This window comes from Anomalospiza imberbis, chromosome 6 (assembly GCF_031753505.1).
Source record: "Anomalospiza imberbis isolate Cuckoo-Finch-1a 21T00152 chromosome 6, ASM3175350v1, whole genome shotgun sequence".
NCBI classification, from domain to species: Eukaryota; Metazoa; Chordata; class Aves; order Passeriformes; family Viduidae; genus Anomalospiza; species Anomalospiza imberbis.
Window position 1 is genome coordinate 23,503,260 of NC_089686.1, and position 26,389 is coordinate 23,529,648.

At 48.3% G+C, this 26,389-nt stretch overlaps 1 protein-coding gene across 1 annotated transcript; it reads right to left on the reverse strand.

Moving 5' to 3' along the window:
• Positions 1-2,536: 2,536 nt before the first annotated feature.
• On the reverse strand, positions 2,537-25,038 carry VSX2 (visual system homeobox 2). Its single transcript, XM_068192848.1, has 5 exons — positions 24,058-25,038; positions 22,789-22,873; positions 19,800-19,923; positions 4,401-4,581; positions 2,537-3,444 (listed from the first exon to the last, which is right to left on the reverse strand). The coding sequence occupies exons 1-5, from the start codon at positions 24,494-24,496 to the stop codon at positions 3,113-3,115; spliced, it is 1,161 nt and encodes a 386-aa protein (XP_068048949.1). The 5' UTR covers positions 24,497-25,038; the 3' UTR covers positions 2,537-3,112.
• Between the last annotated feature and the right edge of the window lie 1,351 nt (positions 25,039-26,389).

Below are 26,389 nucleotides of genomic sequence, written 5' to 3' on the forward strand. Positions count from 1 at the left end.
GAGCGGCCACCTGGCTGGGACGGCGTGGCCGCAATCGGCACAGCCAGGACGGTGGCGCGCAGCTGTGGCCGCCTCGGCACGGCTCGCAATGAAACTGGTTTGTGTAGCTGCTTTTAGCCAGCCATGCTGTGGACAGAAGGACAAAAATGGCAGCAGCAGCTTTTCCTGGTTTTGGTGCTCTACATGAAGAAAAGCACTGAGTAGAGCTGGCGGCCAGCACGGTTCACACGGACCAGCAGCGAGAGGCACGGTGAGCGATCTCTGATGTAGAGCCTGGATGAGATCAACCTTTCAGCGCTGCAGAGCTCTGTAAAAATTGTTTCAATTGATTAAGCTTGAGAACAAACGAGCCGACAAACACCAGTTCTCTCCCGAATCAGGAAAAGGAAAGGGTGAGGACACGTAGAGAAAACAACATGGGACACTGAGGTCAGTGAAGAAGGAGTCAAATTCTTGACAGGAGGGGATTGAGGAGACGCCTTAGTTTTGGGCTGAAATTCTTTTGTAAGGTTATGGTGAAGATATATTTGATATATCAGACTTTGTTTTTTCTCTGTAATTCGTGAAATGCATTGGGGGGAATGTAGCATTCTAACCACAGCCATGAGCAGAAGCATCCGTGTTGAAACAAGCAAATGTTGCAGCAGCTGTGATCCAATGAGAATCTTGAGATAAGAGAAGAAACCTTGCCCGGGAATAAAAAGAAGAAAACCTCTGTTCCCAGAGATGGATGAAAAGAATTTTTGCTTTTATACTAGAACAGCTCATCTTTAAAATAATAGCCCATAAGTTGACATGGCCCATGAACACAACTGTGGGAAGTCTGCAAGAGATGAAGGGACTTCATGACTTCATGCAAATTTCTGGGTGGCTGCTATATGTGGAAACTAAAAACCACGAGAGAACTGTTCCTTGTGGAGAAGCCTCCATGGCATGGCAAGAGAGACTCCTCTCCCAAAGAAAACTGAAGAAAGACTGTTTTAGAGGTGGCAAACTGACTGAAAGTCACGGATTTTGTCTCTTTACATTTTCAGTGGGAAAGAAAAGAGGGTGTGGGGAGGAGAAGTGTTCTGAAAGTTTATTCTGATTTTCTTTTTATATTTTTCTTTTAATTCTGTTAATAAAGTTTTCTTTATACCCTTTAAAGTTTTGGGCTTGTTTTGCCCTCCTCCTAATCCATCTCACAGCAGGAAATGAGTAAATAATTCTAGTGGATGCAGTGGTGTTTGGCCAGCACTAAACCCACTACACTGGTAACCCAGAATAGGCTTCCATTGCTCTCGAATTGGAGCTCACCTTGCTGGAAATCCCATGGGTGCCCTTCCCTCTCAACCATCTCCTCTGCACTTTCAGTGTCTGGCTGTTGCCTCAATTCCTCAGGCCAGCAGGGCCTGCAGCCTGTTCCTGGCAGAGGCTGAGCCTGCCTGGAGATCTGTCCGACTCTTTTAACACCAGGGCACATGATACGGGATGACCCAAAGCACCAGAGCTGCTCTGGATGCTGAGGTGATTTGTTCTTTAACCAGTTGTATGCTGTAACTTCTGCTCCAAGTACAAGCCACACCCCTTTCAGTTTTGTATTTCACTGCAGAGAGAGACCCAAGCCCCATCTCTTCCATGCCTCACTGGGGAGGAAAGTGCAGACCTCTGGGCTGCTTTGGATCTCTTACCTGTCTCTGGCTACAGCATGACATCCAACTCCTTCTCAGCTTTGGGTGAACTCGCCCTCCTTGAACATTGGTGAGTGGACTCATACACAGTATTCCTGTTTAGTTTTATTGTTCTTCATATCTTTACAGAAAATGGCACATAAATCACAGATGCTGGATGACTAGAAGTTGTTACAGGTCCATATCTCAAACACCTCAATACTGAATTATTTTCTCACTGTATATACATTATTTACACTCCATGGGCTATCATCTAACACGTCAAACGATTGGGAGACAAAGACAAACAGGGGTTGGATGACTGGGCTTAACCTTTGATGGAAGAAAAACAGTAGCTCTGGGGAAAGGGTGCTCACAGCTGAAAGCAGGACAGAAAGGGTCACCTGGAAGTCACTGTCCTATGGCTTTCGGAGGGGGAATAGTGCTTTACTGTGATGGGAAGGTGATGGTACCATGGAGTGAGTTTGGCTGTGTGGGTCTGCACGTGCTCCTATGGGATGTATGTACATGTTACAGGGTGTATCAGGGTGGATGTGCATGGCTGTCATTCCCTTTAACACTCAGAGGGTGCTCTGGACAAATTTAATTCAATAAATACATTAGGTGGATGGTGTTGTCTCACCTGGAATAATGTATTCAATAAATAAATTCACCATTCATCCCCTCTGCAGGGGTGTAGGATTTTGGTGTTTAGGGCAGAGTCAGACCCAGCCCTGCAGGAGCCAGTGAAATGGGCTGGGGTCAGCTCAGGGCACCAGGTGGGACCAGGGTGTCGTGCCTGTAGGCTAAACCTGCCTCTCCCTGCCAAAGAGAAGGAAAACATAACTACTCTTAAGCTGCAGTCCCTTCCCAGCAGACCTTAGTGTTGAGCAGGGAGAGATGGGCGGAAGGTGCAAACCACCCTAGATGGATGGTCATCATTTCATGCAAGCACTGCCATGGGCTTGTCCTGCTGCAGCCTGGGCCACAGGCAGAGGTGATGGCCACCAGAAGGTGGTGTGTCCGCCTGGGGCACGGTAGGACAGGGCACAAGGGGAAAGGGCCTGGGCAGTACTGGGCAGAGATGTGCACCAAGGAGAGTCATGGCAGCAGGGAATAGGTTTGCTTCAGGACGGCAAATGGAGTTTGGGGCTGCAGCAGGAGAAAGCCCCAGAGCCAGTCGTGAGGCTAAAGGGACCAGAACCTTAGTGTCATAGGTGGCAGTGATGATGTGACACTTCCCGGTCCCCCAAAAGGAAGGGGTGGGGGGTGAGGAAGCAAGGGGCAGGGGTATGCTCAAGGGGAGCAGGCAGTGGGCACCCCTGCCAGGCAGCCCCAAACACAGAGACCAGGGCCCCTCTCCCTGGCAGGGGTGGCCAGGGGCATCTGGCAGTCCAAGGGGGAACATGGCCCCCAGAGGACACAGTGTCTGTCGGGGCTGGCTTCTGCCACCTCTGTTCCCCCTAGATCAACTTCTCCTCCTTCTGCGATGAGTTCAACTTCTCCGTCTGTCTCTCATCCTCTGCCACTGCCGCCTCCTCCCCTGTCTCCGGCTTCCTGCCTGGGGCTGGGGTGTCCCCGGCAATGGTCCCCAGGACTTTGGTGCTGTGCTCCTGAGCTTTGGCCCTGAGGGCAGCAATGCTGTTTTCTCTCAGTTCCTCCTGGGAAATGGTGGTTTTGGGATCAGGACCCCTTTCTTCTTTGTCACCTTTGTCAAGCTTGGGCAGGGCCTGGCGCTCCACCTCTGTCTTCCTCCCCGCCTCAGCCGCTGCCTCCAGAGATTTTTTGTGCATCCCTAAAAAGAATTGTTGGTATTCGGGTTTAGAAAAGCGCCTGGGCATGGGAAAGCCATCTTGAACTGAAAACAGCAAAGATAAAGAGAGGCCAGAATTAAGGAAAAGCAGAAACCCTTGCTTCACACAGCAGTCATGGCGAGCCACTCGCTCTGGCCCCCGCACAAGGGCAGCCCAGCATCTGTGGACTGTGGCTGGTCCCAAAGGTCTATAATTATTCTCCCCTTCATTTCTCTCTGTGAACCTGAAGCTAACTTGTTTCTGCATGGAGATGAGGGTCTCAGACAGCAGCATAGTTGCCTGAGCTTCACCGAGGCTGGGGAGGGAGATCCCTCATTAGGAGGGATATTTCTATTTTTGTATCAAACCACAACCACCCTTCTGCCTCTCTCCATTTCACACAGACAGAAGGACAGAACAGCCCATTGTCAAGATGCCAGATACTAGTTTTGGGGCAGAACCAGCCTGGAAGATCAGAAAGAGAGAAGCAAAAAGCAGGAGTGTGACAGGGTAGCTGCTACCTTCATGTTTGCACAGAAAACCAAGTTAAACTTGGGCAAAGACAGAGCATTTGGGAGTCCTAGCACCCATCCAGCATCACAGGGCTGGATGAGTGAGACTAGGATGACCTCCTGCCTTGGGCAAGGATTGGAGCCCCTGCTCCAGAGCTGGGCATGAAATATGCTTGAGCCATGGGAAGGGAAGGTTAGCACCAGCCTGAGCATGTGGGCAAATTTGTATCCCAGCCAGATTCTGCAGGTCATGATCCAAGGTCCAGCAGGAATTTGGGATGAGTGGTCAAAGCCTATTGACAAGGGTCGTTGGCAGATGGAGGCATTGAGGGTGGCAGGATGGGGGGACCTTGCCCTGCTGCCCTTCAACATGACTCTGATTTCTTCCTTGCATCCCCCTGTCTCTACCCTTTTGCCATGCCCCAGGAAGTTGGCTGCTCTCTTACCCAGAAGCCAAGGGGCACAGGACTCCATGATGCCATCCTTGGCAGACTTGAGGATGGATTCAGGCAGCGGGATGGAGTGACGCACCATGGCACCGTAGAGCCCATACTCAGCCATCACACTGCTCCTGCCCCAGCACTTCTCCCTCTTCCGCCATTTGGCCCGGCGGTTCTGGAACCAAACCTGGAGCGAGCAACAAGGAAGAACATGGTTTTTGTGCATGGAGAAGGCAAGCCAGGCCCCTTCCCACATGGGAACATGCATGCATTTCTGCAGCATGATGAAAGCTGATGGGTGGATGCTTATCCCAAAGGCAATACAACCTCTTCCCCCATGCAACTGACATTGGGTATCTCTCCCTCCCTCGCTTGCAGGAGTGGAGAGGGCCAAGTGTGAAAGCAGATCCCATCCCTCTCCACAGGATGTAATTAATTTGCCATTGCAATGTCTTTTTTCTAGTGGCTTTTGGCTCTCGTGCCTGGGATTTTCTTTCATTATTTACTGTGTGTCTGAGCAGCAGTACAGGGCTGCAGGCAGTGGTGCCTGCAGGGAGGGCTGGGATGAGGGCGGATGCTTGAAAAAAGGGGGAAGCTGCTCTGTGCTCTTTGCCCTGAATTCCCAGTTTGAAAAACCCCTCATCTTCTCGGAAAATTGGCAGAATAATCTCTGAGCTGTGACCTGGGGGGCAGTGAGCAGAGAGGCAGTCAGCAATGGCAGGGGGGTGATACAGAAATCTATTAGTGCTCTCTCTCCGATTTCCATTCCTCTTGTTTCCCTCACCCTCCTCCCTCCCCGGCTCCCCTCCCTTCTCCCCCCCAGCAGAGGCATCAGCTTTAGATGAAAAATTGCTTGAGGTCTATTCAGAAGGAGGCAAAGGAAGAGTCAGCCCCAGGGGCAGCCCAGGCCTGATTGAAAAATAAGTTAATTTCAGTTTGAATCGATGGGCCTCAGGCACTGAAATATCACGGGAAATTAAAGCAGCTGGTCCCCAGGGAACCATGCCATTGACCTGCGCTAATTAATGCCATGGAGTTACCAGGCCCCTCTCCGAGAGGCAGTCCCTCCCTCCCCGTGGACACCCCAAACACCTCCTCATTTAACTAATTAGACTCACAGAAAATTGGGTGTTAATTTGTTTGGGATTTTTTTTCTTTTCTATTTTTTTCCCTCCCTTTCCCGGAAAGTACAAGGCAGAATGGAAATGAATGTCGGGGTCTCGCTGGCAGATGGATGCTCGGGGTCACTCCGCAATCTTCTCCGACTTGATTGCTTGATTAGGTCGTTAGCACATTAAAAAAAAAAATTGCTTGCCGTCTGGCGCTGGCCTGATGAGTGGGATGAGGCGGGAATCGCCTGGGTAATTTATCTTTTTATACTGCAAAGAATTTGATTTCAATCTGCAGATATATGGAGGTGCCTTTGACACCTGTTTAACATTACAGAGCTGACAGCTTAACCCTCTCTTGTCCCAGTTCTCGTAGCTGTGGGGGAGCTCAAGCTGCAGTGGGGAGCACTGGGGGACTGTGCCAGTCCCCCAGCTCTGCCATGGGGACCATAAGACTGATGCCACAGATTGATGTCCTGGTCCCAGGTGGCAAGGTAACATCATCTCTTCTACCTGTGCAGAGGAGAACTGCCCAGCACTGAAATCTTATGGCCGGACAGAGCTGTGTTACTAGCACTGATGACAGCCACTGTTGGCCATTCCAGGAGCCCAGCCAGCCTGCTCCCCAAGACAGATCTGTCGAATGGGTGGGGTGGTGGTCCCACTGGCTGTGATCCCAGCTTCTCCCAGTAGAAGACACTCTGTGCATGTCAGAGAGGATTTTACCAGGCAGAGGAAGGAGGCTGCTTCACCACACCTCACCTCCTCTGCATGATAAACAGTGTAATTTACACTTCCACACTGCCGAGATCTGTAACCCCTGGACCACGGAGGGTTGCAAATCCTCCAGGGCCTAAGCAAAGACCCTCAGGAATGCAGAGCTGCCTCTTTTCACCCTCTCCTCCATGCCTGTGTGAAACATGGGTTTGCTTGGCTGTGCAGTCAGGAGGATGCTGGCAGAGGGTCTCACTCCAGGTCATGCAATCCTCCCATTCCCAGAGCACAGGGTGCAGAGCTGCAGGCGCCTCTTTACTGATGCTTTTACCACTTGCCCTTTCTCTTCGCTCCTACCCTGATGCCACTATCATATTCCTGCCTGCCTCATGCTCCTCTTCCTTTTCCCTGGCTGGGTCTCAGCCTGCCCCAGCACCGCCCACTGCCACTAAACCTGCTACCCCGGAGCATCCCCTTTCCCATGGCAGCAAATACTGGAGGCAGCAGAAGCTTTGCCAGCTGGCAGCCCATTTTGACTAGAGCTAGTAGAAAATCTTCAATCAAAAAATGCTGATTCAATCACACAGGAAAAACTGTGTCCAGCCAGTGGAAGTGTAATCAAAATTATCTATAGCTTTCTTCTGAATGCCATATATTAATCTCAGCTGCCTAAGACATGCAAAATCTATGCTTTAAAGCCAAATGAGAAAATCAAAATTGCATCAACATCTCAGTAAGATCATTCTGAGATTTCCAAAACCAATTTTTGTCATTTGATGGGAATTTCCTCTTGGTTTTGCTTAGGAAAAATGAAAGTTTGAAATCCCAGAATGTTTAGCAGAACAGAAGTCAGGAAGACTGACATCTAGCTTTAATACTAGGAACCATATCTTCATCTGAGGCGTGAAATGAAGTGAAACCAATGGTGCTCAATACTGTGTATTGCTGGGATCAGATCCCAGTCAAGCATCTCTGTCACAAGCTCATTCTGAGGAGCATTGAATGATGAGCTCCAGCATGGCACTGGCAACCCTTATGCCTTTTCAAATCAGCAGGTTTGCCCCCTGTGTCCTGTTTCCATGACTTTGTCCTCATTCAGATGGCTCCATCAGTGGGGCTTTAATTTATGAGAAGATCTTAGTGATTTCTTCAAATGTATGGATGTGTTACCAAAATTTTCACATGCCTTGATTCACACAGTGATTTTAGTAACTCAGAGGTATTTTCAGCTGTGTTGGTACATCAGTCACAACATCCAAATGGGCAGTTATTTATTATTGGCACCTCACTTTTCCTGGAGAGGGTTTCCCCCTTACACTTTACTCACCTTACACATCTCTTGTGGTTTTGGTATTCTTTGGCTGCTTATTGTCTTTGCTTGGAGACATGTACTCTGTGCCTTCCTGTGACTCTGTAAGATTTGCTCTGCTTCAAACAATGTCTAGGTTTGTCCACATTTCCTCTTGCCTCTTCCCACCCTGTGGATTGGCTCAGCTTTGTGAAATGCTTTACTGACATTGCTCTGTATCCTGCACCTTCCTTCTCACTTATTTTCATCTGGTTCTCTGTTGCACAGCCCAGGGTATGGTGAAAAGACCGTGCTTCTGCTTCCACATCTCATGGGCAGTGGTGAAACCTTCTGATTAATTTTAGACTGAAGCATGCCGCATGTTTGTGCAAAGCTGTCATGATGTGATGAGCAGAGATGTCTTTTGGACCAATGTATTACACCCCAAAAAGTTTCACACCTCTGTTTTCATACAAACACCCTTTGTGAAATCTGGTAAGCTTGTTCCAGGAAGCCTATTCTCCAAAAATGGACAACAGAGAAAAGTGGACAGGTTTGTCTTGCAGTATTGCAAAAAGTGGGAATGTTTCTATCTTTAATAATCACCTAATACTCACCTCCAGTGCCCACTGCCCAAAGCAATAAAAGTTCAGGCACTCTCTACTTGACTATAGGGTTGCAAAGTTTTTGGAGTGGGAATTTTGGAGTCAAGACTGGCAAGGATAATCTCAACAGTTTCCTCCTCTGAATCACAAATGACAACAGATACTTCTTCAGATTATTGATGATGCAGAAGAGCAAATTGTTGGAGGAGAAATCTCTCATTTTGCAAGGGGACAGAAGACTTGACACATCCTTGTTATCCACATTCATCATATTAGTTTGTTTACCAAATCAGTGCCCGAAACATTGTCTGCTGAAGAGAGAAATCTCCCTGAGGTTAGCCATAATTCAGAAACCTGAATTAGTGAAGGGATATTTTAGAACATCTGTGGTATTCCTGTGTATTGTTTCTGGTTTTTTTCAACCTAAAATTTTCCACTGGTAACACTAGTTTTCTTGGCAGCTACTTTAAAAGCTAGGGTAAAAAGACAGGAGAATTTATATTGGAATTTTTTTTCTTATTACTATAGAAAAATATATACATTCCCTGCCCAAGCATTCTTCATCTATTAAAGGAAAATTCCAGGCTTGATAACTGTGAAATTTTGCTTCAACAAATGTCTCATCCTGCCTTTGATTTAGCATTCCAACAGGGGCATTTCAAGGAGCGTGATTTATGGAGAACAAGCCGGTCCCAGCCCAGAGCAGCACGAGCTGAGTGTCCACTAGATGGCCACAGGCAGATGCACGTCCGCACCTGCGGACACACGGACACGGACACACGGACACTCCAGCGCATGCGTTTGCCAGGCTGCAGGGAGCAGCTGCACACAGCTGTTGGCAAAACAGCACCTAAAGTAAGGGGCAAAATCCCAAGACCTCCAGAGTCACGCCGAGACCGTCTCTCCAGCACATGGACAGGCAGGTGTATGTTCTTTGTCACTTCCCCACTTGAAGCACTTTGGGGGGTCGAGCCAACATCTCCAGCTGCCCTCCATATCCGGGGCTCTGTTGCTATCTCAGTACCCAGTTTCTCCTGACAAATACACCTCTCCCTTTCTACCTCCTCCCTCTCCAACCCAAGACTTAACAATGATAGTGGTCAAAATTAAAACTCCTCTGATAAAACAGTGATGTACTCATCCTCATATCAGACAGGACCTGTAGCCCTGGCTGGGTTCAATCTGAAGATGTGAACACTGCAAAGAATGGCTTCATATCTTGCTTGGAACATGTCCCCACCCATACCCATGAGTACTGGGGCTGTATAACTGACTGCCATGAGAGCATGAGGTCTGACTGTGCCCTGGGGCTTCCTCAAATCCCTCCACTTTAGCAATCACTACAGAAAAGCTTCCTGACTGTCAGTGGAGACTGCACCACTTGTGTAAGCCTGGAAACAATTTATTGCTGTCTTTTCAAATGTAACGTCAAAGTTATTGGTACTGTTTATGGTGACATCACTTTCTATGGCAGGTGTAAAGTGGTTATGAAGTTAAATGAGAGCAGTAAAGGCTGCACATGGGCTGCATGGCTGATTAAAGGACTCATCATCCCTCTTCTTGCTAAACACTGGGAAAGAACTTGCTGAACTCACTTTAGAAAGGGCTGTTCCTGTACACAACATAGCAAGAGCCCTTCTGATAAAAGCTGGAGTTGTGTCCAACCCACTTGGCTAACAGGTCCAACCAGAGATACAAGATGAGCTGTGAGACAGCGCTCATCCCTCTTGAGTGAACACATGATGGTGCATCATGCTTGGGTCTCCTCTAAGCTAAAAGAAAAACAGGGCACTCATTGAATACCAGCTTAATAGGAACCCAGCAAAAATGTACATGATGTTACCATGCCACCCGTCCTGCAGGCTAGTCCTGTCTCTGAATCTTGCTCTTAAAAGCACTACATGGGCCACGAATAATTGTTTGTTGCAATTTATCTGATTTATGCAACCAAAGCTGTAAAATCCAACTTCACCAGGAAACATGTCTTAAACTGTGTTCCCTTGGTAAATCTGGGGTTTTCACCTGGCCTCATGTGGCAAGATGTTTTTTCACTTCCGGTAACCTTTCAAAAGCAAAGAGTTTCATTTGTTCCAGGGATTCCATCTTCCCCAAAGAAAAACAAGTGTGCACACGATGTGCAGGGTCAGTATAAGGAGATGAGTGGTTCAGCACACACTCAGTCTGTGCATCACATCTGCACAGCAAATGCATCTCTGAGACATTGACTTCATCATGGCCACACTGTGATTCCAGCTGACCAGTAGCTTAGCTGGCACTGCAGAATAGGCTCCCATATGCTGGGACCTGGCAGATCAACACCTAAATTCCTCTTTTCCTAACATGCTGAGTGAAAAACAAGAAAAACATCAGGGTCATAGATGCATGATAGTCACAAGAAAGCTGACAAGAGTGCAGTCATCATCCTAATCCACAGAAACCCAGGGAGACATCTGTCATTGTCACAAACGGTGATAGTGCACATCCATCCTTTAGGGGATCACAGTAACTGACTCCATTAACCAAGCTGCTATCCTGCCTGAATTATTTCATTTTGCCTTCTTTTCCCCCACTAACACTGCTCTGCTGGTCCTCTAGCACAGAGGAAACCTTAGCATAGATCTTCATAAACATCCATAAGTAATGCACTCTGTAATCATGCAGGGACACACCACATTATCACTTTCATGCTAGAGAAGGTGAGTCAGGACAGTCAGAGGAGAAATGTCACATCCCCTTCACGGTGCCTTTCAATGGGCTCTGAAATCAGACCATGTGATGCCAGCATTCTTCTGAGGCTGTGGAGCACTGCCTGTGCTCTGGGACTGCCCCTGCATGCCAGCATCAGCTCCCTGGTGCCCTGCCCTTCATCAGGAGACACTGAACAAAGGGCAAAGGTGCTCTTTGACCTTCTCCAGAAAAACACAAAGGCACCAGAGGCTGTGCACCAGCAAGAGATGGTGTCTGCAGTACTACTGGTGCCCACTGCTCCCTGAGATAAGGCTCAAGCCTTACATGCATGGGGACAGTCTGCAAAGTCCCCAAGGAGTACAGCACATGCTTACCAATGCACTGAACACTTGAAGCATTGAAACATTAGCTGGAAGATATCTACACAAACATGAAATTTTATAAAATGCTGTAAGATGTAAACAGTTTCCATACACCAGCTTGGGTGGGCCTTCAGCACTCTACTCCTACCACGTGTCTGCTCCTAGCTCTACTTGTTCCTCAGCTCTGTGTACCCTTAACCTCGCTCAGGTAATTCACAACTCCAGGGGTTTTCACATGACATCTTCCAGCTGCAGAAAACTGATGCTCTGGGCCCTGGCTGCTGCTGCTGTGCTGCTGACGCCTGCAGCTGACACCATCAGCTCGGGCACAGCACAGCTGATGGTGTGACCTGCAGAACTGGTGACATGCAGGCTGGCCGGGAATGCTGCTCACACCAGGACAGCACATCTGAGCTCACCAGCACAGTCCCAGCTGTCACCCCTTAGCTGTCACTTAGACACTGAGCCTTGATCTCAGTCATGGTCATCATATAAGCTGAAGAAGTTGATCCAGTGAAATAACAAAAGGCAGTTGTTGTTGTTGTGACAATGATGGGGCTCTCTGAGTTGGAATACTGTGAAGGGACCCAGAGATATCAGAAAGATGTGATAGATATAAAGCAAGTTGTCTTGGAAAGGACATCACTGGCACATCTGACTATGAGCAGTGTTTGGCACAGCTATTCATCATGTATGCTCACAAGGATGGGATGGCTAGATCCTTCCAAGAATTTTTTTTCTCAATGACACTCACAGTTCAGCCCTCCCTCTGGATGAGCCAAGCAGTGTCTTTAGAAAGGAAAGGGTAGCACGGTGAGAAAGTATGCTGCCATGTGGATCCCGAAGCTGCAGGTGAACCAGAGCTTCCCAGAGGCATGGGTGGGCAGCCTGTCTGTGCTGGCCTGCCTGAAGAACACAGGTATGAGCTAACCCAGCCTGGCAAGGTGCTGCTGCTTATCCACATTGCAGCAGGTCAGCTACAACAGCCAGGCACAAGTCAGTCACTAGGTTACTTCTAGACCAGGGAAGGGACATAACCCCAATGTTTATGAATGTGCAACATGCGTGACATGAGTATTTATATAACTCACAGAAAGGAGACCAGCTACAAGCAACACTTGGCTTGCATTCCCCTGCTACAATTTTGAAAAGAAAGCTGCAGCTGAAAGTTCTAATAACTATGTGGCTTTGCTTAGACATTTGGGAGCCTACCAGGTACCTGCTGAGAGAGAAAGTAGGGAGCAAATGTGCTTCTCACACCAGGCAGGTCCTAAACTGCACACCTCTCACTGCTGCTCCCAGGACAGTAATGCTCAGGGTAGACAGAAGAGCACCTAATGCTTTTTCACAGCCTTCAATAAAGCACCCTCTGGAAGTCATATTTGTTGTAATATACTGTAGACTCAGTTTGTTTCAGAGCTCAGTTCCTCTTTTCTGCTACACAGATGGACCTGTTGGCCTCATACACGTGGAGATTGAGGTTCTTGGTATGTCTGCTGAGGATTGGACTGCTCTACAGTGCCTGGGCAAAACCTGGCTCACAGAACACCCACAGAGAAGGGCAATGAAAAGGAAAGCAGGTTTGTGCTTCCAGAGAAGAATCAGAAGAACATGTTGAGATCTATCAGGGTAAAAGAAAAACACTATAGAGAGAAATAGATCCATTAAGAAATAAAGGGGAGAGTAAATTAACTGAGTGTCTAAAGTGCCTGTGTTATTGAACTGTTAGAAAAATCTCTATTCAAAGTCAGGAAAGGAGGAAAACTTTGTAATAAAGAGTCATTAAAGGAATACATGAACGCAACCATCAGTGGCTCCCTCTGCCAGGCATCATAAGGCTGGAGAGGAATTAACTACTGAAATTGCTGGGATGACCAATTATTTTAAAAACTCAGATGTGAAAAACTGCAGTGGTATCAGAAGAGAGAAAAGAAAGTTCAACATTAAGTGAAGAAGTGAATACAAGTGTTCCCAGCACAGGGATTTGGGATAGTATTTCCAGAAGAGCTAAAATGATCAAGGAACTGCAAGCCTAAGCTAACTCAGAGAAGTGTTAGCCTTAAACTACTGTTGTTAAAAAAATGAGGGGGTGAATGCAGGGAAGAGTTGTCCCAGCCTGGCATCATGCCTGCAGAGCCATTCCTGATTCTCTTGGACATGATGGGGAAAGCCTTTACCAAGGCACTCCTCAGAAATGGGCTTCAGCATATTTTGTTGCCCACCTGTCTTTCCTCTCACAGGGGACTCAATTCTTGTGACCCAGTTCTAACCCAATGCTTGAAGGTGTCAGATCCTTGCTGATAGTGTCTCCAAACAATGGAGAGAACAAGCAGAGTTACTGTAAAGGGCCTTGTTTCCCTCCCAGTTCTTTGGAGAAGCTCATCAAATTCCCAGTCCCTTATCCTGGGACAGCCATAAACAGCTTGCAAGAACAGAGAAGAAGGCAAAAAGAGGCAAGTTTGGTTTTATTTGTTTTTCTGTCTCATTTAGAAAATGGATCAGTGGCTAAAGTAACTCAAGGACTGAACACAGAGGGATAAAGCAGTACCTGGGTAAAAACAAATTCATAACTCTATACCTTCACCTCTCCACCAGAAAGACCTTTTAAAACTGCACCTAACAGCCCCAGCTGTAGCAGGGTAAAATCCCACATGACAAGCAGGCAATCTGCATGGTCTAGCAAAAAGCAGGAGAGCCCCCACTTCGTTAAGCTGAAGTGTCATTCCCAGCCCTCCATTTTCCTTCTTTTCTTCTACCACATTTTCTTTCTGTGTCCAAAAGCATGTGGTGTAAGACTTTTCAGACAAGAATCCCTTGGAAAGGCTTGCCTGGGCCCCTGCTCTTGCCCATCACCCAGCCCCTCTGTTTGCAGCTCTGGTAATTAACTTGTAAACGAAGTTCTAGCACATGGGCTGAAAACAGGCCATAGATAAAGGGTAATGAAAACAATCCATTAGAGAAAGGGCCAAATTAAACAACTCTTAATTGAAAAATGGAAATTAATATGAATTTAGATCAACTAAACAAGCATGTTATTGAAGAGGCAGAAAAGTGGATGAACTCCTAACATACCAATTAAAGACATGGAGGCAGAGATGTACCATATGCCATAAGAGAAACTCATAATAATATTCTCAGTAAGCCACTAAGTTTGATTAGTTTTATTATTCTCACTTGTATACTTTCTACATTTCTGGAATCATAGGGGAAGTTTACGACACTTATCTGGTATCACGGAGTCATGGCTTGCCCAGTGCTCACAAATTATTGCCAAAGGTAGCCAGCATTAGCTGCTCAACTCTTATTTCATGATTAACTGCTTGCAGGGCTCTTAAAACATAGATGTTTTGAAATGGTTGGCTCACACAACAGCAACACTTCTGGCTTGTCCTTCACCTTGGTAATCTACCTTCAACAACCCTAACCACTGTTGCAATTTCCTTCCAGCTACGTGGTCCCTGTGAATGTGCTGTATAAAGATACTGGTCAGAACTCGCTGGCAGTGTGCCTCATGCTGGCTTTTCTCTGTTCTATGTGTGTGAGTCACCCAAAATGTTTACAAAAGCAGACAGGTCCTCACTTCTTAGAGTGATAGTGATAGGCTTAGAAAATCCACAAACACCACTTCCTGCAGCACTAAGTAATGCTTTGGCAGCCATTCCAGGCACACATTCAGGAAAGGTCACCAACTGCATGGAGCAATCACAGCACTCCATACTTACACCATGGGATTCAGACTACACCTCAGCACTCTGCAACAAGCAGGAAAATCTGGCAGGAGAGGGAGAAGCCAGGGCTGCTAAAGCTGCATAAAACTAATTTTTCCTTCATGCTTTCTATCATGTTTCTTGAGGGGACTCTGGGGTTCACCTGAGCTCACACTCGGTGCAGTACAGGTTCCTCAGGCCTTGTCAAATTATGTTCATCTCTAAACAGAGAACCTTTTTGCAAAACTGAAGGAAGGTAAGCCTCTGTCCTTGCAAAATACTCTTGGTACTTGCTTCCCTCTAAGTGATTACTCCTCCGGATTCTTCCATCCCTGTTCAACTCCTAAAAGGCTTCACAGGGATACTGAAATGTGTTAATCTGATAGCTAAACAAATACTTTTTCAAGAAGAGATTTAATTGACCTTGTTTTGTTTTTAGCCAAAATTGGCCTCTTAGCTGCCAGACAAAGCTTGCTGGATGCATAGACAATCCCCACTCCACATGCAGCACCAGCCTCTTCTTGGAATTCCTTTTGCTTATGTGAGCAATTTTATTTGTCCCAAAAATTGTCATCCAATAATTACCATGCAATCTTTTAACAACAAGTACTGACAATTTTAGCAGTTTTATTACCTTTTAAAATTGATTACTTCCCTTAAAAGGTGACTCTAATGTCCCTACAATAGCAGTCAGGATCTTATTTTTTTGAAATACTGATTAATCAATTTGTTTGATCAGTAGGAGACATACTTTAAGGACAAACATATACAATTATTTCAATAATCCCCAAAGCAAACTGTTACTGAACTTTTTTATTGTAACTACTCTGTTTAAAGTTTGGAACAGTTACATATTAATAAATTCAATAGGGATAACTAATCTAAAATCTACACATTACACTTAAGATATTTGTTATGAGAAACAGCAATTTAAGTCAGATGTTGCAGTATTTGTCAGCCTCAGGATATTTTTAATACTTCATAATGTTTAAAAAGGATATACTTTCCCACAGGAATCTACTTACCTCTCTTGGATATTAAAGAACAGTCTGAGTTTATTCCAATACTGGCACTTCAACTCCTATGAATATTAATTCAAATACATTTATTAATGTGGTCTTTTTCAAGTATCCTGCAAAATGGCCACAATGACATCTGATCTGACTTGTGCATAGTATCTCACTATGAAAAAAAATATTTTCCCATGCTGCCCAATGGGAGGATGCTCATTTTCCTTCCAGGAGCAGCTAGCTCAGTGTGGGAGTAAGACACACACACAGTGTGTGTCTGCTTTGGAAAAAAAAATACACATTCATATCCTCTTTAAATGGAGAGTTTGAAATTTTTTTTCCTGTATTCAATGTTCTCTTAAACCAGTAACTTTCTTGGTCTCTGATGGCTATTTGTAGTGTTCTGATGAAGGCTTTATCCGCAAACAGTTCCTATATATCACTCTTTCAATTGCCCTCTTTGAATTTCACTTTCACATCAAATTTCATAGGTGATTTACTTTCTCTTTGACTAATACCTCCTGAGAAATAATTCCATGAATGAAAATAAGGGGTAGATATCAGTCTTTGGTGAGGATCCAGTGGGAAACCACATGAAATGCTGTATAAGTCCACAACATGTGATGCTGACAACAATATCAGAAAACACTTTCATTAATGACCTACAGGAGGAAGAAAGCATTGCTGAAAGATGAGAGGAACCAAAAGCTACAATGAAAATGCAAAACTATAGAGCTCCCTCAGGCAGCTGGAAACTCATGCAAGGAAAAAAATGCGATGATGTGAAATTATAAATATTATGAAGATGGGAGTAAAGATTCATTGTAAGCTGTCTCTTCCAAGGGGCATTAAATGATGCTAAGAAATTCAAAGCAAGATCTACTGCACTCAGGCAGTTCTGCTGCAGAACTTCTTGCCATGGAATATTAAGACATTTATATGTATTCAAAATCCCAGGAGTCTGACAAAGTACTCAGTATCACTAGATAGCTGCCCTGTGTAGCATCCACCTCTTGCCACTGTCAGAGCTGGTAGGGCTGTCATTATGCTTGTTAGCCAAAGTTAACAAGATTCCATATGAAGGGAAAATCCACTGAAGGGAAAATTCTGAGCATAAAAATAAAATCTGTCTAAAAGAAGTTTGAAGTGACTGAATTAGATAAATAGAAATAAATAAGGAAGCAAGCAAGTGCTAATCCAAGACTATTTCTGCAAAGGACCACAAGTCCAGCTGAACTGGTGTGAACACACCCAGCATGCGGCTGTAGGCATGTGCTCCCTTATCTCCAGGAAGGCTGACAGACAGGATGGGCTTCATATAAGAACAACCACAGGATTAAGAGATGAGCATGTGATTTATGAAAGATGATTTAAGGAAAGATCTTTGCAACTTACTTAAGCAATGATGAAAATTAAAAGTGACAGCCAGGAGAAGAAATATCTTATATTTATTTAAAGAGCATGAACTTTATAACCAGGGGGAAAGAATTAGGCTTGTAACAAATAGGCCCAAAGTTGAAAAGGAATATGAGGTAAAATATCAAGAAGTATGATCAAAGTTGGGAATCACCTTGCCATGGCTTGTCACACACAAAAAATATGCACAAGGAGATTTCATAGAAAGCATGGTAAGGGACAATTGATTGCTGACCTATTGGAAAGTACTGTGGTGCTCAGGACTCCTCTGTGAGCCTGATGCTCACCCTGGCAAGGTGAAATTTTGTTGTTTCTCATTATTTCCTCTTTCATGATCAGCAAAGCTGTTATTCACAAACACTTTTTTCTGGAATGCACATGCCATTAGTTACACCTGATGTTCAGAACAGCCATACATTGGGGTGCTTCTGCTGTCCGAGTCTAACCTGATCTCGAGAGCAGAGGGGTCACAGTAAGGAGCCCTCCTAGGTTTAAAAGCTGCAATACAGGAAGAGTAGGCAGTTGTTCATTAGCCAGCTGCAGAATGACAGGGCAGAGCAGTCAGTGAAGCTAAGATACTTTACCTGCTATTTCACTTCCAAATCAGTTAACACAACACTAGAAGGGTGTTCCAGGTGCTGAAGCCTTACAAGCTGTGTCAGCTCTACACTGTCTGCCACATCTCACTCCACACAGAGTGAATGCTCTCAGCTCTGGCCAGAGAAATGGGGCCTCTGGAATTCAACATACACTGTGCCACTAGATGAACCTCTTCCTTGAAAAGGTCCTTTATGGGAAATCAAAGGATCTTCTTTCCGGCCCAGCACCAAATTGTGGCTGTGAACAACAATAAACTCCCAACAGTCTCTCCTCTCTTGACCTGATGTCCTACAGGATCACAAGTGGAGAAGTGACCATTCATCCACTTCACTCTTCTAAAGGCAAAGCATCAGGGCTTGTTTCTCAGAGCAAAATCCTAATGCATCAGGTAGGATTTGAGATGGTGTGCTATTATTTCTGAAGACTGGTGGAAATCCTGTTAGCACACAGGTTATCTACAAGCTGTTAGATCAGCAGGAGTCCTACCACATCAATGGGATAAGAAACATGAGTTGCTTTTATAAAAATGTCATTTTGGATTGCGAACAAGAATAAGGGTGGTGAGGGGAGCTCAGGACAGAGGGAAAAAAGGCTACACTTTTGTTTTGGAGGATCTTCCTGTCCTTTCACAGGATCATACATCAGCAGCTTCCAGCATCAGTGTTATCCTGCTAAATGCCCTCTGAGCTATATTCCAAACCCACAAGGGAGCAGCCTCCTGGGCCATCGCTTCAGCAAAGAAAGAGCAGAAGCTCAAGACACAGCTTGGTGTATGCTGGGCATGCATGAGGGATGAACACAAGGAAGAAACAGGGAAACCAGGACACTCCCAACACCACATGGCACACAGGACAACGTCTCTAGTAGAAACTACAATGCACCAGTCACAGAGGCCAGCCACTGCCACTGTGAGGAGAACCAGGACAGGTTAACTTCCAGCCAGACCAGAACTCCTCCTGCTCAAGGCTTGGCCATTACAATCCTGTGCCTCGTGTAGAAACCTGATGCGGTTAAGTGGGGCAAAAGAAGCTGCTGGAGCTCATCCTTTTGAACATCATGTTAACTCTGTCCAGTGTGCCTCCCACACTGTAAACAGCAGTTGTTAAGTCCTCTCCAGCTTTCTGGCTGTAATGCATGCCAAAGGCTGGTCCTGGCCCAGCCTGGCCCAGCGCTGCAGCTCAAGCTGCTCCTTCCTGCTGGAGGATTTACCACACAGCAGTGATATTCCACACCCTGTTGTACTACCTCCTCACAGTAGCACAACAGGACTGACATGCAGCTAAAACCTTAATGTTGAAAGCTGTTAACTTAATAAAATTTAACAGATTTAAAAAAAAAAAAAAAACTCAAAAAATTATCCCCAGAAACTTTCAGGGAAACATCACTTGCGGAGGCAAATACAGTCAAAGTGCAGTCATGGTGCAAACATCTCGCTGGGACTCACCCATCATTCCCACACTGCATCCTACCCACACCTCTCCTAGCTGCCCACACCATCCCAGTGCATCCTTCTGTGGCCAAAGGAGCAGAGATGAGCTCTTTCCCTTCAGCAATGCCTACCCAGACATGGTCTCTGGCAGGCTCTCTTCTTGCTTTTACCAGACCTTGAAACACTGTCATCTTATTTTGCATGCCTGTTGTCCCTCTGTGATTTAAGACCCCCTCTGTTACACACCCCCCAAATCGCTGGTACCACACACCACGCACAGCACATGTTGACATACAAACGCCAAATACAAATCTGCCAAGAATATCTGATCTGTCTGCCATCGAAAGCAGGAGAGTGGACAGCCTGGGGAAATTTATTCAGAAAAATGTCAGCCTTCCCATGCCTCTACCTTTTCTTCATAGAGGGATGAACATGGCTGAGAGCAGCACAATAAGGGGGTCCAAGAGGAATGATTACCTGTATCCTGTCTTCTGGCAACTCTGTTTTCATGGCCAACATCTCTCTAGCATATACGTCAGGATAGTGGGCCTCATTGAAGGCTTTTTCCAGCTCCTCCAGCTGATAGGATGTGAAGATTGTCCTGAGGGGAGTAAAACTCTTTGATCAAAACACAAGAAGCAGCAAAGATGATGAAGAGTCAGAGAAATGGACACTGAAAACAGTGAAACCTGGGTAACCAGCTAATACATAGCTTTTCCCCACCTCCTGTGTTTCTGTGCACAAAAGGTCAAGTGCCAGGGTGAAAGGAGAACCAGAAAATGCCAGAAGACAGCATTTTGAACAGTTACAAATCACCTTCCCTTTCAGGGACTTGCCTCTGGAGACAGTGCCCCCCCAGCAGCAAGCACCCGCACAGTGATGGCAGCTGATCTTACACTCTGCCGTCTCTTTGAGGATCATCACACTGAGATGAAGCAGCATCTCCTCAGCACCCCATCTGGAGAGGTGCTGAGCCCTTTCCCAGCTGCTGGCCCTTAGCCTTCTCCATCTCCATGAGCAAATAATCCTTCACCTTTAGTCTCAGTCTTTGGACGAATTCTCCACATGTTTTCTCCACCCTAACCTACCACTTTTCACCAGTTCTTCCCCGAGAGTCAGGACCAGCTCCCTTCCTCTACCTTTACCCTGTCTGCTTCCACTCCAGTATCTTGTTAGCTGCTCCCTGCCAGTTTGCATTACCCCATTATCCTTTAGAAATCCTCCTGGACCTCCCTGGGCAGGCAGCAGCCCATCCTGCCTCCACACAGCCACTTCTCAGTTTGGGACAACCAAATTGAAAAATCAGCAGCTGGAAAGCAGAGACAGATGAAAGCCCTTTCCCTAGCAGATGGATGAGAATTCTCAGATCACTTCCACTCCCTGAGGGTTAAAACTCCCACCCTTCAACTCCTCCAGTACAGAAAGCACAATTTTTGATAAAAGTTAAAAATACTGCAATGGCAAAAAAAAAAAAAAAAAAAAAAAAAAAAAAAAAAAAAAACCAACAAAACAACAAACAAAAACCCCCAACGAAACAAAAACCAAACCAAAACCAACCAACCAAAAAAACCCCAAAAAGCCAAATCAAACAAAAAACTCAACCAAAAAAACCAAACCAAAACAAAACAATCCTCAACCCAACAACGAATTGCAGCCCTTGTGCAAAGTAAATGTGTAAATTTACCATCAATATAAAAACCATGTATCTCCTAGAAGGAAAGAGGAAATAGAGTCTTTTTCTAAAATACACACAAATTTCAGAAAAGCCTTAAAGTTCCAGAGAGCATAAATGGAAAATATCAGAAATATCCTCTGCTATACAAAATGAAAGGATTCCACCAGATCGATAATAATACTAACAAAAGCAGGATGCAAATGCAAAGGATCTGCCTGCAATCAGACCCTTCTTTAAATTCACTCTTAAATCCATTCTCTTTTCAAACAGTTTTTCTTCAACTCTGACAAATCTGTGAACTCTAGGGACAGCAGAGGCACATTGAATCATGTATTTTCTCTCTCTGCGACCACAGGAAAAATTATTTCCATTTTCATCCAGTTTAGATTTCAAGCATTCCCCTCCATCTTCCTCCCACAAGAGCGCGGAAGCCTGTCCAGGCTCATCGGCGTGAGGGTTTTGCTGACATTCAGCTGAAGTTTTCCCTTTTTAGCTCGTGCCCGGGTAGTCCCCGTCCCTTTTGCAATTCACAATCCACTGCCCCTTTGGTGTTTCTGTCCTGCAGCTATTTGCAGGCTATTGGTCAGTCATCTTCCACCCCTTCCTTGGTACAATTAGAGGTCTTAACTATTTACAACAGAATATTCAACTACAGACAAATGTTGCGGGTCTGTTTCTATCTAGGACTGAAAACAAAACAAATCTGAATTTCGTTTCCTATCTCTCATCCAGATCGGGACCCGTATACCAGTCTCAGCTGTGTTATCACCCAGCCCCGTCTGGGGTGCAAAGAAAATGAACTCGTACTTACTCCAGAGCACCTAAACTGGGAACATTTGCCTGGGGAGGGAGTCCGGCTTTTGAAAGCAGCCCTCCAGACCGAGCCTCCTGTTGCACACATAGCAGGATGTCTCCTGAGACAGTCGGTCTCCTTCCACCCCGCATCCTGCTAAGCTTTCACTGGAGCGTCTTTTAATCCACCTTTCCTGCATCGTGGCAGGATTGATTTAATTATTCCTAAATCACCCTCAGTGGACGGTGTTTGGCCTCCCTTTGTCCTGGCGCTCTGGCCACAGCAATGCCAGAAGCCAGCACGGGATTTTTCGTTTCTGTTTATAAAGCGCAAACAAACCAACTCCATTTTAACTGTGGGAGAAGTCAGGCAAAGTCTATTACCCTGACCGTGCGTGTTGGAAACCAAATCTCAAAGTGGATCTTCGTTTCCTTAAACAGTTTCCCAGCCTTCTTCAGCTTCTTTGCAGGCTGTCTCTGATTCCCAACTATTTAATCTATTGGCAAAATATTTATTTTTACGTAATAAAATATTTAAATTATTTATAGGAATTCTGTCTTCCTGACAGCCAGTATTAAGATTGCTGTATGTGGAGCTGAAAACGGCTTTTATTATTTCTGACAGGTTGATGATTTTCCCTTCCAAACACCGATGATCCGCATTCCACCGCAGCTCATGGGCTGCACAGGATTGCGACTCGGGATACTTGGATCCGCAGCCAGAAAAAATTAAATAAAATTACACCTGTGGTCGAATCCCCCACTCCCTATAGGCACGTCCCCATATTCGATTTATTTTGGACAGGGAGAAAGAATAAAGGGAATGACCCACTGGAGAAGCCGCAGGGGCGCCGGGGCGCTCCGGCGGCCGGTGCAGAGAAGAATATTTTGCTCCAGGCCGGAGCGGGCCGTCCCCGCCGGGGCGGCAGGGCTCGCCGGTGGCCGGTTCCCTGGGGACTGAAGCGACGGGAGCGGGCGGAGTGGCCGCCGCTGTCTTACCTGTGCCGCCTCTTCTTTCGTTTCTTGCTCTGATTTAGGGAGGATTTGGACATTTTTCTGTCGCTGGAGGAGACATCCTCGGAATCTGCGGAAAGACAGGCAGCGGCTGTGGGCTGGTGTTCGCTCCCCACCAGAGTTCTCCCGGGTAGGGCCAGGCCCACCGGCTCCGCTCCCTCCGCCGGCTCTGGCCGAAGATTTCGTTGCGATCGCACGGCGGACGGGGCCCGACGCCGGCTGCTCCCTCCAGCGCGGCACCAGCGCCGCTCCCCAGCCGGTGCGGGCAGCTCGGGGCGATACGCCCCAGCCAGAGAAGGCTCCGGGCCGGGACCGGGCTCTAGCTCTCGTCTCTCTCCACCAGAGTCGTTTGCTGAGGCTGCTGTTGCCTCGCTGCTAAAACGCAGAGCTTGGCGAGCTCAACCAAACCGTAGGAAAACGGGAAAGCTGCAGCCCCCGCTCCGCGGCCGGGCAACCGCGACCGCCTGCCCCAGCCCGGGGATCCCGGACTGTTTCTGCGCCCCAGAAACACCGGAGCGGGGAGGGAGAAATTGAGGTTTATGGAGCTACCAGCAAAAACAAGCCCCGGGAGAAACTGCTGCCTATCCGCGGCCCCCGGCTCCCCAGGATTGCCACGGCCCGGGGGTGTTAAGGGCAGGACGCCGCCGCCTTTGGCCCGAAGGAGCAACCGGAGGATGGATCGGGGTCCCGTATTTCGATGAGCGCTCCAGTCCCACTCCAGCCTGCGGCGCCGCGCCACCTGCCCGGGCCCGGCCCCGTGCTGCTCGGCGGGCCGTGCTGCGGGCAGGGGCGACGGGCATGGCCCGGGACGTGCGCCGCTGGCGGAGGGAGGCCGAGAATTGCCCCCGGAGCCAGGGTCCGGCGCTGCTGCCTGCCGCTCTGGGGGGACCCGAAGCGGCCGCGGAACGGGGCCTGTAGGCAGAGCTGTGGGAGGCTGCTGCCGTCTAGGAAAAGGATGCTGAAAGACCCCTAATTATCCGGCAACACGGGGTCGCGGGGGCCGCTCCGACGGGGCTCTGCGCATCCCTAGGCCGGGCGCTCGGGGCCACGCCATCAAACCGCGGCCGCAGCCCCGGACGGGGAAAAATATGGTCCTGCCCGCGCTTCTCCTCATTCTCGGGATCGAAACGAAATCTCCCTTCCACCGCCGAGCAAGTGGCCTCCCGCCGGGACACCGGGTGCGGGCGGCTGCTGGGTGCGGGCGACGGTGCTGGTGGGGCGCAGCGGGTCCCCGGGGGCCGGGGACATGCCTACCTGAGCTGGCCGTCTGGCTGCTGTCCAGCTGCCCGGGGGCCCGGGCCAGGGGCTGCAGGTGGACGCTCTGGGGGTCGGAGAGCACCTCTAGGAAGGTGGGCTGGGTGTAAAAGCCGGGGATGCCGCTGGCCCCCAGCAGCCCCATGCCCACGCCGCCCACCCCGGCGGGACTGAGTACGGAGCGGGCCGCCAGCAGGTGCCCGGCGGGCAGAGAGTCCAGGGCGGCCCGAGGGTGCGACGGCGGCTCCTTGTTCAAGCCCAGGATCTCCTGGATGCCGAAGCCAGTGCAGCGGGGAGGGGTGGGCCCAGAGTTGGACTTGACCCCAGCGGCGGGGGGCGGCGGAGGCAGTGGCGGGGCGGCGGGGGCGGCGGCCGCGCCGTCGGGCTTGGGCTTGCCGGGCAGGCTGGGGGCCAGCGCCGCGCCCGCTTTGCCCGTCATGCTGCGGCCAGCGGTCCCTGGTGCCCGCTCCGGGAATGCCTGGGAGCCCCCGGCTCAGGCCCCTTTTATCCGCCCAGCCGGGAGCCCGAGCGGGGTCAGAGCCGCGCAGCCAATCACAGGGGCCAGCCGCGATTAGGGATGCCAAAAAGCCGGCACCGGCGGCGGCGGGGCCGCTACTCGGCGGGCTGGGGCCGGTGCCCGCCAGCGGACTGGGGCTGCCGCCCGCCCCTGCGCAAAGAAGGGCCGGCCCGGCCCCGTAGGCCCCGGCCCCGCTTCGCCTCCAGCCGTGCTGGGGAGGTGGGGTTAGGAAGGGAGGGAGGGAGGGATGGAGGCATCCCTGCTTTCATAAACACGCACGGCGTGGGGCACCGGCCCTGGAAGAGAGATGCGCAAGACTTACGTGTAGGGAAACCACGGGCTCTCTGGCTTTCTTGCTCATCCCACATTCTGAGATAAATAAGAGGTCAGAAGAGAAATTAAGGCCCATGGAGGTAAGCTAAGAATTAAAACTGAGCAGTGTTCCTTAATAATATTGAGCTGGAAGCTTTGCACATTGGAGAAGCATTCAGCTTCATGCCATCAGAGGAAGTGAAACAGTTGCTTGGACTCTCTAGACACCCATGCCCATAAGCAGGGTTTCCGAATCACACCGTTTCTTGTTAACTTGCCTTTTATCATCTGTGGGCAAGACACCACACACCTCATCCCGGCCAGCATTACCCCAACCGAAGACATTGAACTAAGAGAAAGCATAAGACTTCCCCAGTTTTGCTCAACCCGAGGCAAGAGCTCCACCAGCGCACATCCTGCGATAGCTGTCAACAGCCCGCAGCACGGCTCCTGCAGCCTGCTCACGGGGCCAGTTGTTCAGAGGAATACCAAACTGGGGCTGGAACTGTAGATCCAGATCAGCATGAAAAGTCCATCTTCTGCCTCTGCTCCAAGGAGAAACAGCTCCCTATTGCTCCTCTTTTCTGTTTTGCAGGCCTCTGGGGCAGTTCATCAGGCTAAATGGCTCCAGTCTTCCCATGAAGGGGAACCTGTCCCCAGGGGAAACCTGTCCTCCTGGTCTCTGGAGAAGGCTGTCCAGTGCCAGGTGCATGGTGAATCAAGGGCAGGGACTGTCTCTGAAATTTGTGGTATCTGTCCAGGATGGCCACAAGTGTTTTGGACTGCCCAAAGGCCATGTCCTGCATACTTTGGAAATCCTGGTTTAGAGTCTTGGCCAGCCAAAGAACTGGGGCTGCTGCAGGTGCTGAAAATCATGCCTTCCCTGAGCAAACCAAGGGCACCTCCACTGTGATGGCAGGATTTCTGAGACTGTCTCATGATAGAGCAGCAAGGTATTCATATTCCCAGCCATTATTTAAAAGCAACTCATATCTCCACAAAGATGAAAATGGTTCAGAGGAAGTGAATGAAGACTGCCAGGGCACTGGGGTGGCCAGCTACTTTCTAAAGGACAGGAAGCTTGTGTTAAGAGTCATCAGAGCAGGTTTCCCCCAGCCCTGGCCCCATCTCACTGTACCTGAGCAAGGCAAGCAGAGCAGTTGTGGGCTGTAGCCAGGCTCAGCTTTCGGTCCAGATCACCAGACAAGTTGATGGGGATGAGGCAGCTCCAATTTCTGGCTGTGAAGTCAAGTCCCTGAGTGGGGGTCTAGATCAGTAGGTACACGGCCTGCTACAGGCATGTAGGTCAGACAGGAGCCAGGAATGAGACCCTCAGTTTAAAAGCAGCTGCCAAGCAGAGGAGGGAGGAGCCCCTGCTGAGGGTCCCTCCAGGGCTTTCCCAGCAGCTGCCTGTATCAGAGAGCTGACCTTGAGCAGCCAGCTTCACTCCTAGAGGGTGGGGAGGTTGCACAGTACACTTGTCAGGGACATATTAGACAATCC